The sequence below is a fragment of the Macaca mulatta genome, chromosome 10 (assembly GCF_049350105.2).
Source record: "Macaca mulatta isolate MMU2019108-1 chromosome 10, T2T-MMU8v2.0, whole genome shotgun sequence".
In the NCBI taxonomy this organism is placed as follows: Eukaryota; Metazoa; Chordata; class Mammalia; order Primates; family Cercopithecidae; genus Macaca; species Macaca mulatta.
The window spans coordinates 35,606,573-35,621,212 of record NC_133415.1 but is presented as its reverse complement, the minus strand read 5'-3'; the positions used below and the strand labels follow the sequence as shown (position 1 = coordinate 35,621,212).

At 43.5% G+C, this 14,640-nt stretch overlaps 2 protein-coding genes and 1 pseudogene across 2 annotated transcripts in view; 1 reads left to right on the top strand and 2 right to left on the bottom strand.

Moving 5' to 3' along the window:
• The window catches only part of LOC114670397 (phosphatidylinositol 3,4,5-trisphosphate 3-phosphatase TPTE2-like), a 314,879-nt pseudogene that overhangs the window by 129,723 nt on the left and 170,516 nt on the right, over positions 1-14,640 (bottom strand).
• The window catches only part of LOC114670308 (putative inactive beta-glucuronidase protein GUSBP11), a 129,868-nt gene that overhangs the window by 34,915 nt on the left and 80,313 nt on the right, over positions 1-14,640 (top strand). The window contains exons 10-15 of the mRNA XM_077951015.1: positions 3,044-3,147; positions 3,624-3,645; positions 6,156-6,318; positions 6,873-7,075; positions 7,477-7,558; positions 11,324-11,547. Coding sequence (XP_077807141.1) covers positions 3,044-3,147; positions 3,624-3,645; positions 6,156-6,286 — 257 coding nt within the window. The 3' untranslated portion in view covers positions 6,287-6,318; positions 6,873-7,075; positions 7,477-7,558; positions 11,324-11,547. The remainder of the gene's footprint in view (positions 1-3,043; positions 3,148-3,623; positions 3,646-6,155; positions 6,319-6,872; positions 7,076-7,476; positions 7,559-11,323; positions 11,548-14,640) is intronic.
• The window catches only part of LOC114670406 (ral-GDS-related protein-like), a 117,135-nt gene that overhangs the window by 51,885 nt on the left and 50,610 nt on the right, over positions 1-14,640 (bottom strand). The gene's annotated exons all lie outside the window — the stretch shown is intronic.

Genomic DNA, 14,640 nt, shown 5'->3' with positions numbered 1-14,640 from the left:
CATGACACACTATGATGTTTTGAAGGACAGCATCCATCACCAACTGTAATGCAGAGACGTTTTCCTCCACACCAGTTTTTCTCCTCGGATTAGGCATTGTGCATTTACCAACCTAAATCAACGTCAAGGATAAATTTTGTGGGAAAAGCTCTTGTCTTTTCCATGAGTGTCCTCTATTCTAGAATGTTTGGCCTTTGACTTTGACTTTGACTCACCACTGTTTCACAGGTAGTTTTCTGAAGTCATCAAGAGACTCACAGATCTGTGTAAGGGGTGCAGCAGAATTGATCTGATCCTCATGGCATCTTCTTTTGTCTCGTTGCAGATTTTACCATCACCTGTCCTGGGTATGTACCTTGAACTAACTCACTTTCTGAGAAACAGACTTGCTGGCTTTAATATATAGAAACCTTAATCTGGGTTCCTGTTAAACAATATTGGGGATCTGGTGAGAGCAAATGATTTTGCAAGCGTATAGGTATGACCAGAGGGGCTGTAGAAATGTGTGTGAACCCAGAGGACCAACCAGGAGATTTTTTGTGAGCCGGTGTGTCTTCACCTGGAGGAGGAGAAGTGAGTGCACCTCTCCCTGACTTATCCTGATGTTGGTGGTTCTAAAGAGTGGATTCTGGAGAATCTCAGCAGGGAAGAGGATACCTTTCTAGGTAGGTAAGAAGATTTCACGTGCAGTCTAATAGCAGAGCATTTACAGGAGCCTTCATGTTATACCTGCTGCTTGGGAGGCTTAGGGAGGGTGTAGAAAGAGAAAAAGAAAAAGTAAATGTAAGTGAAATTTGTTCTTTTGAGTTTATGTGATTTTGAGTATCCTGTGTTTTTGATCACCTCTTCTTATTTATTATTTAAAGATGATCTTTCTAGAACACCTGCTCTTTCCTGCCTCTGCCACTGCAAAATCTCAAAGCCTTTAGTTTAGGACAGAGTTCTATCACAGGCAGTTACTTAATGCTGGAGACAAAATTCTTCTGTGGTGTGCCCAGAGGCATAGGAGAGATTGATCCTCACCTTATGAACTGATAGGTTTCCTGGCAGCACACTCATTTGTCTGTTTTTCCCTGCTTACCTCTGGTATCAAGAGCTCTTCCTCGGCATGGAGGACAGAATGAAAATTCAATCTGGGCTCAGTGCAAAAGCTCCAGTGTCTTGGAAATGGAGGGAGAAGCACAACCTTGAGCACACTGTCAGCATTCTATTTCTTCATTTGAATGAGAATGTGCAGTTTTACCATCATTTGTTGAAGAGGCTTTCCTTTCCCCCGATTGTGTATTTTTGACACCTTTGTAGAAGGTCAGTTTACTGTATATGTGTGCATTTAATTCAGGGCTCTCTATATCTGTGAAACTTATGAGTGCCCCTACGCTAGAAACATACTCTCTGTATTTCTGTATTTTGTGTATGTGTGTTTGTGTGTGTATTTCAATCTCATGAACCTGCATCCTCTAACACTATTTTTTTAACATCATCATGGTTACATAAGGCACATAAAATTCATTAACATTGTAGGATTATCTTTTCCATCTCTGCACAGATGGCTGTTACCAGTTTGATAGTAATTGTTGTGAGTCTGTAGATCATGTCTGTAGTATTGTGTGTTAGTCAGGTTTAGTCTTCCTATCCATGAATACAGGATGCCTTTCCACTTATTTGTACCTTCCTTATTTGCTAGGATCTTCATGTTGACAGCTGATAAGTTAGATTTAACATGACTGATAAAAATTTTTGATTTCCTATACCAATATTTTGTATGTCTGAATAGGCATATATATATATATATATATATATATATATATATATATATATAGAGAGAGAGAGAGAGAGAGAGAGAGAGAGAGAGAGAGAGAGAGAGATGGAGGTTCACTCTTCTTGCCCAGGCTGGAGTGCAATGGCATGATCTCGGCTCACTGTGATGTCTGCCTCCCAGGATCAAGCAATTCTCCTGTCTGAGACTCCTGAGTAGCTGGGATTACAGGCGCTCACCACCATGCCTGGCTAACTTTTTGTATTTTTAGTAGACACGGGGTTTCACCATTTTGGCCAGGCTGGTCATGACCTCCTGACCTCAGGTCATCCACCTGCCTCAGCCTCCCAAAGTGCTGGGATTACAGGTGTGAGCCAAAGTACTAGGCCAAAAAAATAATTTTTATGTAAGCTAGTTAACTAAAAATCACCCCCATACTCGTGTACATTTTTTCATGAATTTGTTCATTTCTATTGGTATACATTTCCTCATTTCAGTAGATAATGTGTATTTGAACTTTTAAACTTATCTTCATGGCAGAAAGTGGTCAAAGTCACGTCTCTCAGCTTCACTGGTGTAGGTAGAGCTGGCTGTGTGGGCTTGGCCTCTTTGAATGAAGCTTGATTTTTAGGGAATCTCCCCAGGGAGAGTCACACAGTGGGTTCTGAAGCTCCTGATCACAGGGCCCCAAAAGGGTGTGAAGAAGTCATTCCAGAAGACTTACAAATGGGAAATCATGAGTATTTTTAATTGTAGCATTTTAATACTGAATTTTTAAATGATCTCTATGAAAATGAATGTGTGATTAATAGAATAGAGTAATTTGGGTAAAATTGAGTCCATTTCACCCATAAAATAGGCTTTTAATCAAGTAATAAATCCTTTAAAACAGATGCTAAATGTAGTATCAGCATGATTAGATTCTAGTGTACTGACACGGTCTTGAATACACTAAGAAACGGCTGTTTGTTTAGAAGAGTTTCAAAACATTTGAGAGGCAGGAAGGCACTCTTCCATTGACCCTCAGTGTGCATTTTAGTTCCATTTTGGGTTGACTGTTTTGTGTTGCTGCCCGATGCCTCTAGTACGAAGCCAAGGTCTCCATGTCTCATGCCTTTCCAGCTCCCCTCCTCTGCCATCCATCTTCCACTCAGAGGAATAGCCCAGTATCAACTCAGTCCATTCTTGTATATCAGCCACCTCCATACACCACATCCAGCAAAGCTCCCTGAGTGACTCACAGTCACCAACCACCGGTGCACTGATCTTTCCTCTATGTCCTTCCAGCTCGTCCTGAGGACGGCCTGTTTTTAAGATGCTCACCACAATGCAAAGATGAAGATGATGATGATGGTGATGTTGATTGTGATGATGATGATGATGATGTCCAGGTAAGATCCCCCTTTTTTGACTTCTACATCAATGTTGCTTTCCTGATTCTTTACTTCTCAATTAATTTTGATTTGAAAACCTGGCAATGTACATTATGTACACTGTACACTATTGTCTTTGTGGGGCTAGAATTCAGTCAGCATGTCTTCCCAACTGATACATGGTACACTATGCTGCTTTTAAATGACAGCATGCATTATCAACTGCAATACTGAGGCATTTTCCAGAATACCAGTTTTCCTCCTTGGATGAAGCATTGTGCATTTGCATATAAAATTAAATTTAAAGTAAATTCTGTGAGTAGAGATCTTGTTTTTCTATAGCTATCCTCTGTGCTAGTCTTTGGGGATTTTCACCTATGGCTCAATCACTGTACTGCCTTCTGGTTTTTTATCGTTGTCCATAGAATAACAGATCTGTGTGAAGTGCACAGCAGAATCTGATTCTCATAATGTTTTCTTTTATATAATTGCAGATAAGAGCTTGGAAAGGAAAAGGTATGTACCATGAAATAACTCACTTCCCGAGGGAAAAACTTGCTGGCTTCATTGTATAGAAACCTGATTCTGGGTTCCTGCTGGGAAAGAGACTTGGGATTCTCCTGAAAGTGATTTTGCCAGTATAGAACTCTGGCCCAAGAAGCTGTAGGAAGGTTTGTCAATCCAGAAGAAAGATGAGGGGATCATGTAAGAAGCAGCCTGGGGTGGGAGAAAAGCCCATCATTCAGCTTCAGCTAACGTAGGAGGAGTGGGTGAGTCACACTCTCTAATGACTTATCCTGGTGTTTTTCTTTCTAAAGACTTGATGCTGGAGAGTATAAGTGACGAGGAGACTCGTCCAGGTAGGGAACTACGTGCCAGGAAAAACCCAATGGGAAAAGGTTCCCAGGAGCCTCCAGGTTATCCCTGCTGATTGTGAGGAGGGGCTGAAGCAGGGGGTATGAAATCAGAAGGAAAATGGAAATGTATGTGAGGTCTGGCTTGTTGTTTTCAGTTTCTTGGCATCATGGTAAGAACTGTCTGTATGGGCTATGAGGGTGCTGCGTTCATGAGAGATTCTCTTTGCAGTCCACCTGCTCTTTTCTTCCTGTGGAACATCAGAGCCTTTGGTTTAGATTAGTCAACACTCCTTGGGATCGGTCACAAGGGGTGTAGGCTTAAGCACTGGGTGTCATCTGTGATGAGGGGAATCTGGGGGACACAGCTCTCTCACAGGCATTTCCTGGAACCTAGAGACACAGTTCTTCTGCTGTGTGCCACGGGGAAATCGAGAATCACCCTCTGAACTTTCAGGACTTGTTAGTGCACGTTCATGTTTCTGTCCTCACTGTGCGCTCCTGGTTTAAAGGGATCTCCCGGGGTGGACGACGGGGTGAATATTCACTCTAGGCTCATTGGTAAAACTCCAGGCTCCTTTGAAGGGAGGAGGAAAGTTTGACCTTGAGCACATTTCCAGCCTCCACTGCCAACCCAGTCACAGATTCTGAGCTGAGGCTTCTTTCTCCCCAGTTCTCTAATTTTGGGGGAAGCCAAGAGTTCCCACAAAAGATAGTATCACACTATTCCCTGTCTTCAAAAATTTGGCTTTGGTTTTGTTCTGTAAGTTGACATTCATCACTGAAGTTCTAGACTTTTTGTTTCTTTTCTTTTTTCTTTTTTTTTTGAGTATTTGGATTGCTGTTCCTGCCTTGGTTTGCTAAACATAATAAGCCCCAGGTCTATCCATGCTGCTTAGGACATGATTGTGTGTTCTTATGGCTGTGTAGTATTGTGTGATGTGTATGCACCACATTAAAAAAAAAAAAAAAAAAAACTGAAATCCACTGTTGCTGGTCACCTAGGACGCTTCCACATCTTTGTTCTTGTGAATGGCATGGCCATGAATGCGGGACAGTATGTGTCTTTTGATAGAATGATTTATTGTCTTTTGGGTAGATACCAAGTGTCGTGGAATTGCTGGGTCTGATGGTAGTTCTGTTTTAAGTTTTTGAGAATCTCTCAACTGGTTTCCACAGTGTGAACTAGTTTTCACATTGACCAAGAGTGTAGCAGCGTTCCCTTTCCTTTGCTGCCTCACCAGCATGTTGTTTTGACTTTGGAAAATTACCCATTGTGACCAAGATGAGATGATATCTTATTGTGTTTGGGAGTTGCATTGCACTGAGGTTGTGCATTTTTTCATGTTGGTTGATCACTTGAACGTCTTCTTCTTTTTTTTTTTGAGACAGTATCTCACTTTGTTGCCCAGACTGGAGTGCAGTGGTGCAATCTTGGCTCACTGCAACCTCTGCCTCCTGGGTTCAAGTGATTCTCCTGCCTCAGCCTCCTGAGTAGCTGGGATTACAGACAACTGTCACCACGCCCACCTAATTTTTGTATGTAGATGAGGGGTTTCACCATGTTGGCCAGAACTCCTGACCTCAGGTGATCCACCCACCTCAGCCTCCCAAAGTCCTGGGTTTACAGGTGTGAGCCACCGTGCCTGACTAGCAGTGATTGTTTTTGTAAGGTAAAGTCAATAACAAAAACTAGAGTTTTTGACTTCTGTTGTTGGAAGTGGTTTTTTTTCTATTTTTCTCTTTTGTCTGTTGTTTGCTTTTATATCCTGTGAGCTTAGATTCAGATTTTCCTCAACTTAAGCTCACTCTGTGTTTTCCTGCAGCAGTTTTATGCTTTTAAGGCTTGTGTTTAGGGTTGAATGTATTTCGAGTTTATGTTTGTGTATTGTATAACGTCAACGTCTTATTTCATTCTTTTGTATGTGGGTATCCAGTCATTTCAGACTGCTCAATTGAACAGACTGCTGACTCCTCATCTCATCCTTTTTCCCCTTGGGGACACAGTCCCACTCATGCTGTCACCCAGACTGGAGTGCAGTGGTGAGATCTCAGCTCTCTGCCACCTCCGCCTCCTTGCTTCGAGTGATTCTCCTGCCTCATCTTCCCAAGTGGCTGGGATTGCTGCTGTGCACCATCACACCTGACTAATATCTTTCGTATTTTTATTAGAGATAGGATTTCACCATTTTGGCCAAGCTGGTCTGAAACTCCTGACCTCAAGAGATCTGCCCAACTCGGTCTCTGAAACTGCTGGAAGTACTGGTGTGAGCCACAGCACATGGCCTCATTGCATCTTCTAGGCATTCTTTGAAAAAGAATGTGTTGACTGCAGGTATGTGTTTAGATTCTCTTAAGTCTCTAGGTTGATGGATTAATTTTTATGCCACTACTGTAGTCTTTGGATGAGTGTAGGTGTTACATGTAATTTGAAATTGGGGAGTGTGTGGCCTCCAGTTGAGTGTGTATTCCCTAGAATTGCTTTGCATATTCAGGTTCCTTGGGTCTTCGGTGGATCCATGTGAACATTTAGCCGTGTATTGTTAACATTTCATAAAACGTTTGTTTTACACTTCATGTCCAGAATTAGGGGTGCATTGGAACATTGTGATACTTGTTTGTATACCTTGAGTATGGATAAAATCCGGGAGTTTCCCATGCTTGTGACCACGTGTAAGTTTGATATCTTCGATGTGTGAACATTCAGTATCCTCCTTGGTAGCTATTTTGACAACATCATAACCATATTGTTAAGTATCATCGCTCTGCTTTGGAGTGGAATACCAGAATGTATTCCTCTCCTGTAACTCTCTGTGTACCTATTGCCAATCCTTGAGGTCCTGTCCTCCACCTAGTCTGTGGTGACCACTACTGTATTTTCACCTTCAGTGAGTTAAAGTTTTCAGCTCCCACATGAGTGAGAACATGCAGGCTTGGTCTTTGTCTGCCTTTCTGATGTGATTGAACAGAATATCTGCAGGTGCAGCCATGTTGCTGGAAATGATAGGATTCCATGAATTTTGATGGCATAAAAGTATTCCATCCTGTCTGTGTACCAGAGATTCTTCATCCCTTCATCTGTGGATGGACAGGTAGGCTGATTTCTTTTCTTGGCTTTTGAGCATAGGGCTGAATGCCACCTGGGATGACAGATAATCTCTTCCATGTCCTGATCATGTCCTCTGTGTATATCCCTAGGAGTAGAACTGCTGGAGAAAATGGTAGTTGTAGTTTTAGGATTTCAAGGAACATCCAAGTGGTTTCTTTAGTGTGCATACTAGTTTACCATTTCCCACCACATGTGGAGACAAGTGCCTCCTCCGGAAATCCACACCTTGATTGGATTGTGTTTTCATATGTTTCAACTTTTTTCTTGTAGCATCTGTTGCATGTAGAGTGAGATGGAATCTTGAGTGTGTTTTTTATTTTTGTGTGTGTGTGATAAGTGGTACTTGCTATGTTATTGTGAATTTGTTTTTAATTTGTTGTGTAGGACTGGGCAGAGGACCTGAAGACATGAGGTTGATGCACAGGTCAAAGAGAAGATTCTCACCATCGCTTATGCACACAAAAGTGTAAGTGAAAATCACTCAGATTTCATCTCACTCCAGTTAGAATGAATACTAGCAACATTTGATGGCAGTTTTGTTTCTATAGAGTGTGTGTGTGTGTGTGTGTGGGTATATATATTCACCCACACACACACAACCAAAGGGTGCAAGGGACATTTTGACATATGTATGTGTAGTATCATGATCAAATCATCATATCTGGCATCTCTGTGACCTTCCATCATTATTATTTCTCTGTGGAGAAAATATTCAGAACCGTAATTTCCAGCTGATTTTGAAAAAATTTTCTAGATTCTGTTGACCCTAGTCACCTAGTCACCCTGCTGTGCAATAGAACACCAGAACAGATTCATTGTGTCTCAGTGTCACTCCATACCTGTTACCAATATCTAAGTGTGGTTTTGATTTACATTTTGCTGTGGTTAGAGATGTTTGCCAAGTTATCATGAACTTGTTTCAATTTGATGTGTAAGACTGGGCAAAGAACCTGAAGACCTGAGAAGGATGCACAGGTAAAAGATTCTGAATCAACATTACTGATCGTCACAAGAAGTCAATCAAAACCACACTCAGATATCATCTCACTCCGGTGAGAATGAGCGTTACCAAAATGGGACGGCAGTTTCATTGCCGTAGAGTAGGTGTGTATAACCAGCAGGAGCAAGGGACAATTTGATCTGTGTAAAGGTAGCATCATAATGAAGTTTCAGAGTCTGGCACCTCCGTGAGCTCCAGAGTTATGGTTTCTCTGTGGAGAGAACATTCACAACTGACCTTTGTAGGTGTTTTGAAAATTTTGGTTTTCTGTTCTTGCCTTTTGTTCATAATGGCCTATGGCTCTGTCCAGGTTTCTGGTAAGAGCATGTATTTGTGTTTTATGACTGTGTAGTGTTCAGTGGTGTGTATGTACCACATTTCCTTTCTCTGATCCACTTCTGATGGGTACCAAGGCTGATTCATGTCTTTACGATTGTGAGTAGTACTGCCGTGAACATCGGAGTGTATGTGAGTTTTGGATGGAAGGATTTTCCTTTTTATAGATCCTTAGGAGTGGGGTTGCAGCGTTGGGTGGTAGTTCTCTTTGAGGTTCTTTGAGAAATGTCCACACTGCTCCCCAGGGGGTCTGAACTAGTTTGCATTTGCCCCAACAGTGGACCTGCATTTCTTTGCTCATCTGCCCCAGCAGCCTCTATTGTTGTGGACTGTGTGTCATAATTGCCATTCTGACCAGTGTAGATCTTATCTCCGTATGTTTCTGATTTGCATTTCTCTGATGATCAGTGAGATTGAACATGTTTTCATGCTCGTTAGTTACTGGTACACCTCCTTTTAAGTGTTCATGTTCCTTGCCCTTTTATAACTTCTTGTTGTTGTTGTTGTTTTCTGATTTTATTTGTTTTTTTTTGTTTTGTTTTTTTTTGTTTTTTTTGTTTTTTTTTTGAGACAGAGTCTTACTCTGTCGCCCAGGCTGGAGTGCAGTGGCCGGATCTCAGCTCACTGCAAGCTCCGCCTCCCGGGTTTACGCCATTCTCCTGCCTCAGCCTCCCGAGTAGCTGGGACTACAGGCGCCCACCACCTCGCCGGCTAGTTTTTTGTATTTTTAGTAGAGACGGGGTTTCACCATGTTGGCCAGGCTGGTCTTGAACTCCTGGCTTCAAGCAGTTCACCCGCCTTGGCCTCCCAAAGTGCTGGGACTATGGTCGTGAGCCACTGCGGCCGGACTATTTTTTAAATACTTTTTAGAACCCAAGTCTTGTTATGCTGCTCAGGCTAGATTCTAACTCCTGTGCTCAAGCAATTCTTCTGCCTCAACCTCCTGAGCAGCTGAGACTACAGCTTGTGCCACCACACCCAGCCAAAAAGTTTATGTTTCTTTTTTTAAAAAAGAGAGGGCTTAGGACTTCCTGGAGCACAGACTTCAAATAGCAGTTGAGTCCACTATTGTGCTCCCTTCCCTCTGGATCTTTCTTCCTGAGTGCCTATGAAAAGCAAGCTTTGGCCCTGCCTGTGCGGCTGCAGCCCGCCAGAGATTGTCGTTTCCTGACAGCCAGTTCTGTGGACTCTGGGCTTGCTAAGCCAACCCCACAAATGCAGAAGCCAAGGTTTTACCAGTCTATCTATCTATCTAGATGTATGTCTGTATATAACTTTTTTGTTTGTTTGTTTGTTAGAGACGGAGTCTAGCTTTATCACCCAGGCTGGAGTGCAGTGGCGCGATCTCGGTTCACTGCAATCTCTGCCTCCCGGGTTCAAGCAATTCTTCTGCCTCAGCCTCCCGATTTGCTGGAACTGCAGGCATGCACCACCACACCTGGCTAATTTTTGTGTTTTTATTAGAGACAGAGTTTCATCTTGTTGGCCAGTCTGGTCTCAAACTCCTGACGTTAGGTGATCTGCCTGCCTCGGCCTTCCAAAGTGCTGGGATTACAGGCTTGAGCCACTGTGCCCGGCTAGAAGCCATCCGTTTCTATATCTATGCAGATGTGTGTCAGTATATGTTTATGTATATCTGAATCTGTGTATCTTTCCTACTGGTTCTGCTTCTCTGGTTTGAACCCTAAGACAACTATTTTTTTTTTTTTTTGAGCTGGCGTCTTGCTCTGTCACCCAGGCTGGAGTGCAGCGGTTTGATCTCTGTTCATTGCAACCTCCGCCTCCTGGGCACAACTAGTATTTTATAATCTGTTAGGAATTCAAATGTTTTTCAAAAGATCAAACTACATATTTAAATATATTTCAAATACAAACTTTAAAAATCATACTATGAAGCGTTCAGTAAGATTCTACATTATTAGGCCAGGGACGGTGGTTTAGGTCTCTAATCCCAGCACTTGGGGAAGCCATGGGGGGCAGATTGCTTGAGCTCAGGAATTTGACACCCCCCTGGGCAACATAGCAAGACCCTATCTCCACAAAAATAGAAAAATGAGCTGGGCATGGTGGTCCGTGCCTGTGGTCTCAGCTGTTTGGGAGGCTGAGGTGGGAGGATCACTTGAGCCCAGGAATTTGAGGCTGCAGGGAAGCATGACTGAGCCATTGCACTCCATCCTGGGTGACTGAGTGAGACCCCATCCCACCCCCCAAAAAGGTTAACATCATTATATAATTGTACTCTAAATTTTTAGAAAAATTAAAGAAAATTAAGTATTATTTAAAAATAGGCAAGGTACAGTGGCTCATACCTATAATCCCAGCACACTGGGAGGGCAAAGCAGGTGGATCACCTGAGGTCAGGAGTTCGATACCAGCCTGGCCAACATGCTGGAACCCCATTTCTACTAAAATTGCAAAAGTTTGCCCGGTGTGGTGGCGCGTGCCTGTAATCCCAGCTACTCGGAAGGCTGAGGCAGGAGAATCACTTGAACCCAGGAGGTGAACGTTGCAGTGAGCTGAGATGGTGCCACTGCCCTCCAGCCAGGGTGAAGGAGCTAAATAAATAGCTAAACAGTTGGTTCAAATGGACATAAAGATGGAACATAAAGATGGAAATAACAGACCCTGGGAACTCCACAGGTGGGGAGGGAAGGAGCGGAAAGGGTTGAAAAACTGCTCATTGGGTACTATGGTCAGTGTGTGGGTGATGGGTTCACTAGAAGCCCAAACCTTAGCATCTTGCAGTGTACTCATGGAACACACCTGCACATGTGCCCCATGCATCTAAAGTTTAATACAATAAAAATAATAAACTTAGTGCAAAAGACAATTGTAGATGTTTAATCATAAAACACTTAAGATAAAATAGCACTGATTTTTTTTTTTTTTTTTCAGGCCTTCTCATTCTGTCACCCAGGCTGGAGTGCAGTGGTGAGATCTCAGTTCACTGCAACCGCCATCTCCTGAACTCAAGCAATTCTCGTGCCTCAGCCTCTCCAGTAACTGGGATTACAGGCGCACACCGTCCACCTCCTGGGTTCAAGTGATTGTCTTGCCTCAACCTCCTGAGTAGCTAGAATTGGAGGCACCCGCCCCCGTGCCTGGCCAATTTTTTTAAGGTTAGTGGAGATGGGGTTTCATGATGTTCCTGACCTCAGGTGATCCACCAGCCTCGGCCTTCCAAAGTGCTGGGATTACAAGCATTAGTCACCGTGCCTGGCCAAATATTTTTCTTAAAAGTCCTTCATGTTTAAATAATCCCATTTCATTTTGATGACTTTGAGATTATCTGACAGAATTCTTGGGGAAAAGGTTAGGACTGTAATGTTTTTATTGACAGCAAGCAGTGTGTTTTGCTCGAAAAAAATCACTGCTTTCTTTTGATCTTTCGGTTTCATCGTGTATGAATGGGGATTTGTTTTTTTTTTGAGACAGTGTCTCACTGTGTTGCCCAGGCTGGAGTACAGTGGCGTGATCATGGCTCACTGCAACCTCCACCTCCTGGGTTGAAGTGATCCTCGTGGCTCAGCCTCCTGAGTAGCTGGGATTACAGGTGCACACCAACATGCCCAGCGAATGTTTGTATTTTTAGTAGAGATGGGGTTTCAGTATGTTTGCTGGGCTGGTCTCGAACTCCTGACCTCAAGTGATCTGCCTGTCTTGGCCTCCCATATTGCTGGGATTACAGGTGTGGGCCATTGCGCCTGACCTAGATGGAGATTTTAATCGATTCCCCAAGTCAGTTTCAATTCTGTCATGTTCATTGTCTGCTTCTTCAAAAAGTCTTTGAACCAGAGCTAAGAATGATATTATTGTATCAGCAGCCAGACGCAGAGGCTCACGTATGTAATCCCAGCACTCTTCGAGGCCAAGGTGGGTGGATCACCTGTCAGGAGTTTGAAACCAGCCTGGGCAACATGGCGAAAACCTGTCTCTACTAAAAATACAAAAATTAGCTGGGCACGGTGGCAGGTGCCTGTCATTCCAGCCACTTGGAAGCTGAGGCACGAGAGAATAGCTTGAACCAGGGAGACAGAGGTTGCAGTAGTTGAGGCTGTGCCACTGCACTCCTGCCTGTGTGACAGAGGGAGACTCCACTCCATCTCAAAAAAAAAAAAAAAAAAAAATTATTGCATCAGATGCTCTGTTTTGTTGGTGTTATTTTCTGACTCTCGAAGATAGTAAAGTATAGAAGTGTGAAATATGGAAAAATTATTATTATTTTTTGAGACAGAGTCTCTCGCTCTGTCACCCAGGCTGGAGTGCAGTGGTGAGATCTTGGCTCACTGCAACCTTCGCCTCCTGAGTTCAAGTGATTCTCCCACTTCATCCTCCCGAGTAACTGGGATTACAGGCTTGTGCCACCACAGCGGGGTAATTTTTGTATTTTTTGTAGAGACGGGGTTTTACCATGTTGGCCAGGCTGGTCTTGAACTTCAAACCTCAAATGATTCACCCGCCTTGGTCTCCCAAAGTGCTGGGATTACAGGTGTGAGCCACTGCACTCAGACTGGAAAAATTATTTTTAAATTAATTAAGTGTATCCTTGTTCAATTTGGAATTTTAGTGAATCAAAAAACTCCATGAATAGTCTCAATACAAAATAATTCAGATTTGAGATTCAGGCCAAAACAATAGTATTACACCAACAAACATACCAGTATTTCCATATATAAAGCGAGTACAACAGGCTGCGTGCGGTGGCTTGCCTGTAATCCCAAGACTTTGGGAGGCAGTGGTGGACGTGTCACTTGTGGCCAGGGGTTTGACACCAGCCTAGCCACCATGGTGATACCCTGTGTCTACTAAAAATACAAAAATTAGATGGGCGCGTTGGCACGTGCTTGTAATCCCAGCTACTCAGGAAGCTGAAATTTGAGAATCACTTGAATCCAAGAGGTGGAGGTTGCAGTGAGGTGCGAGCTGCGATGGCACCACTGCACTCCAGCCTGCGAGAGTGAGACTCTGTGTCAAAAATTAAAAAGGGCACAGTGCATAAGGATATTGGAAAATCAGAATGCTGGAGACCAAGGTAGAAGGAGTAGGGTAGAACATAAAGAGAATACATTCTCAACGAATGCTTCTTGGAATAACTCTGTGATATTTTAGACAATTACCGCATCTGCCCTAAAACAGACCTAAAGCTAAGGAGTGAGTTTCCTTGCTCTATTGGTGAACTAATTAATGTTTTTTTCCTGAGAGCTACTGTGTGGCCAAATGGGCATTCCTGAGTGAAGACTCGCTATGGGCAGCATTCTGCTAGGGTTTTGTTCTTTCTTTCCTTTGTTTTCTTTTGTTTTGTTTATTTGGAGACGGAGTCTCACTTTGTCGCCCAGGCTGCAGTGCAGTGCAAGCTCCGCCTCACAGGTTCATGCCATTCTCCTGCCTCTGCTTCCCAAGTAGCTGGGACTACAGGCACCTGCCACCACGCCCAGCTAATTTTTTTTGTATTTTCAGTAGAGACAGGGTTTCACCATGTTATCCAGGATGGTCTTGCTCACCTGACCTCGTGATCTGCCCACCTCAGCCACTATAGCCTTGAACTCCTGGGCTCAAATAATCATCCTGACTCAGCCTCCTGGATAGCTGGGGCTACAGGTGTGTATCATCATGCTCAGCTATTTGTGTTTTTTTTTTACTTTTTCTGCAGAAACAAGCTCCTGCCATGTTGCCTGGACTGGTCTCCAATTCCTGAACTCAAGTAATCCTCCCACCTCAGCCTCCCAGTGTTGGCATTACAGGCATAAGCCACTGTGCCAAGCCTTTTATCACATCTTGAAGTCAGTAAGAAGTAGGTCATCTCATCTGGCTGGGCACGGTGGCTCATGCCTGTAATCCCAGCACTTTGGGAGGCAGAGGCGGGCAGATCACGAGGTCAGGTATCAGGACCATCCTGGCTAACGCGGTGAAACCCTGTCTCTACTAAAAACACAAAAAATTAGCGAGGGTGGTGGTGGGTGCCTGTTGTCCCAGCTACTTGAGAGGTTGAGGCAGGAGAATGGTGTGAGACCAGGAGGCAGAGCTTGCAGTGAGCCAAGATCACACCAAGGAACTCCAGCCTGGGCAACAGAGCGAGGAGACTCTGTCTCAAAAAAAAAAAAAAAAAAAGGAAGAAAAAAAGTGGATTATCTCATAGACCAGAGATTTCAGAACAAGCCAGTATTTTGGCTATTCTTGGCCCTTTGCATTTTTTTTTTTCTTTGAGACAGAGT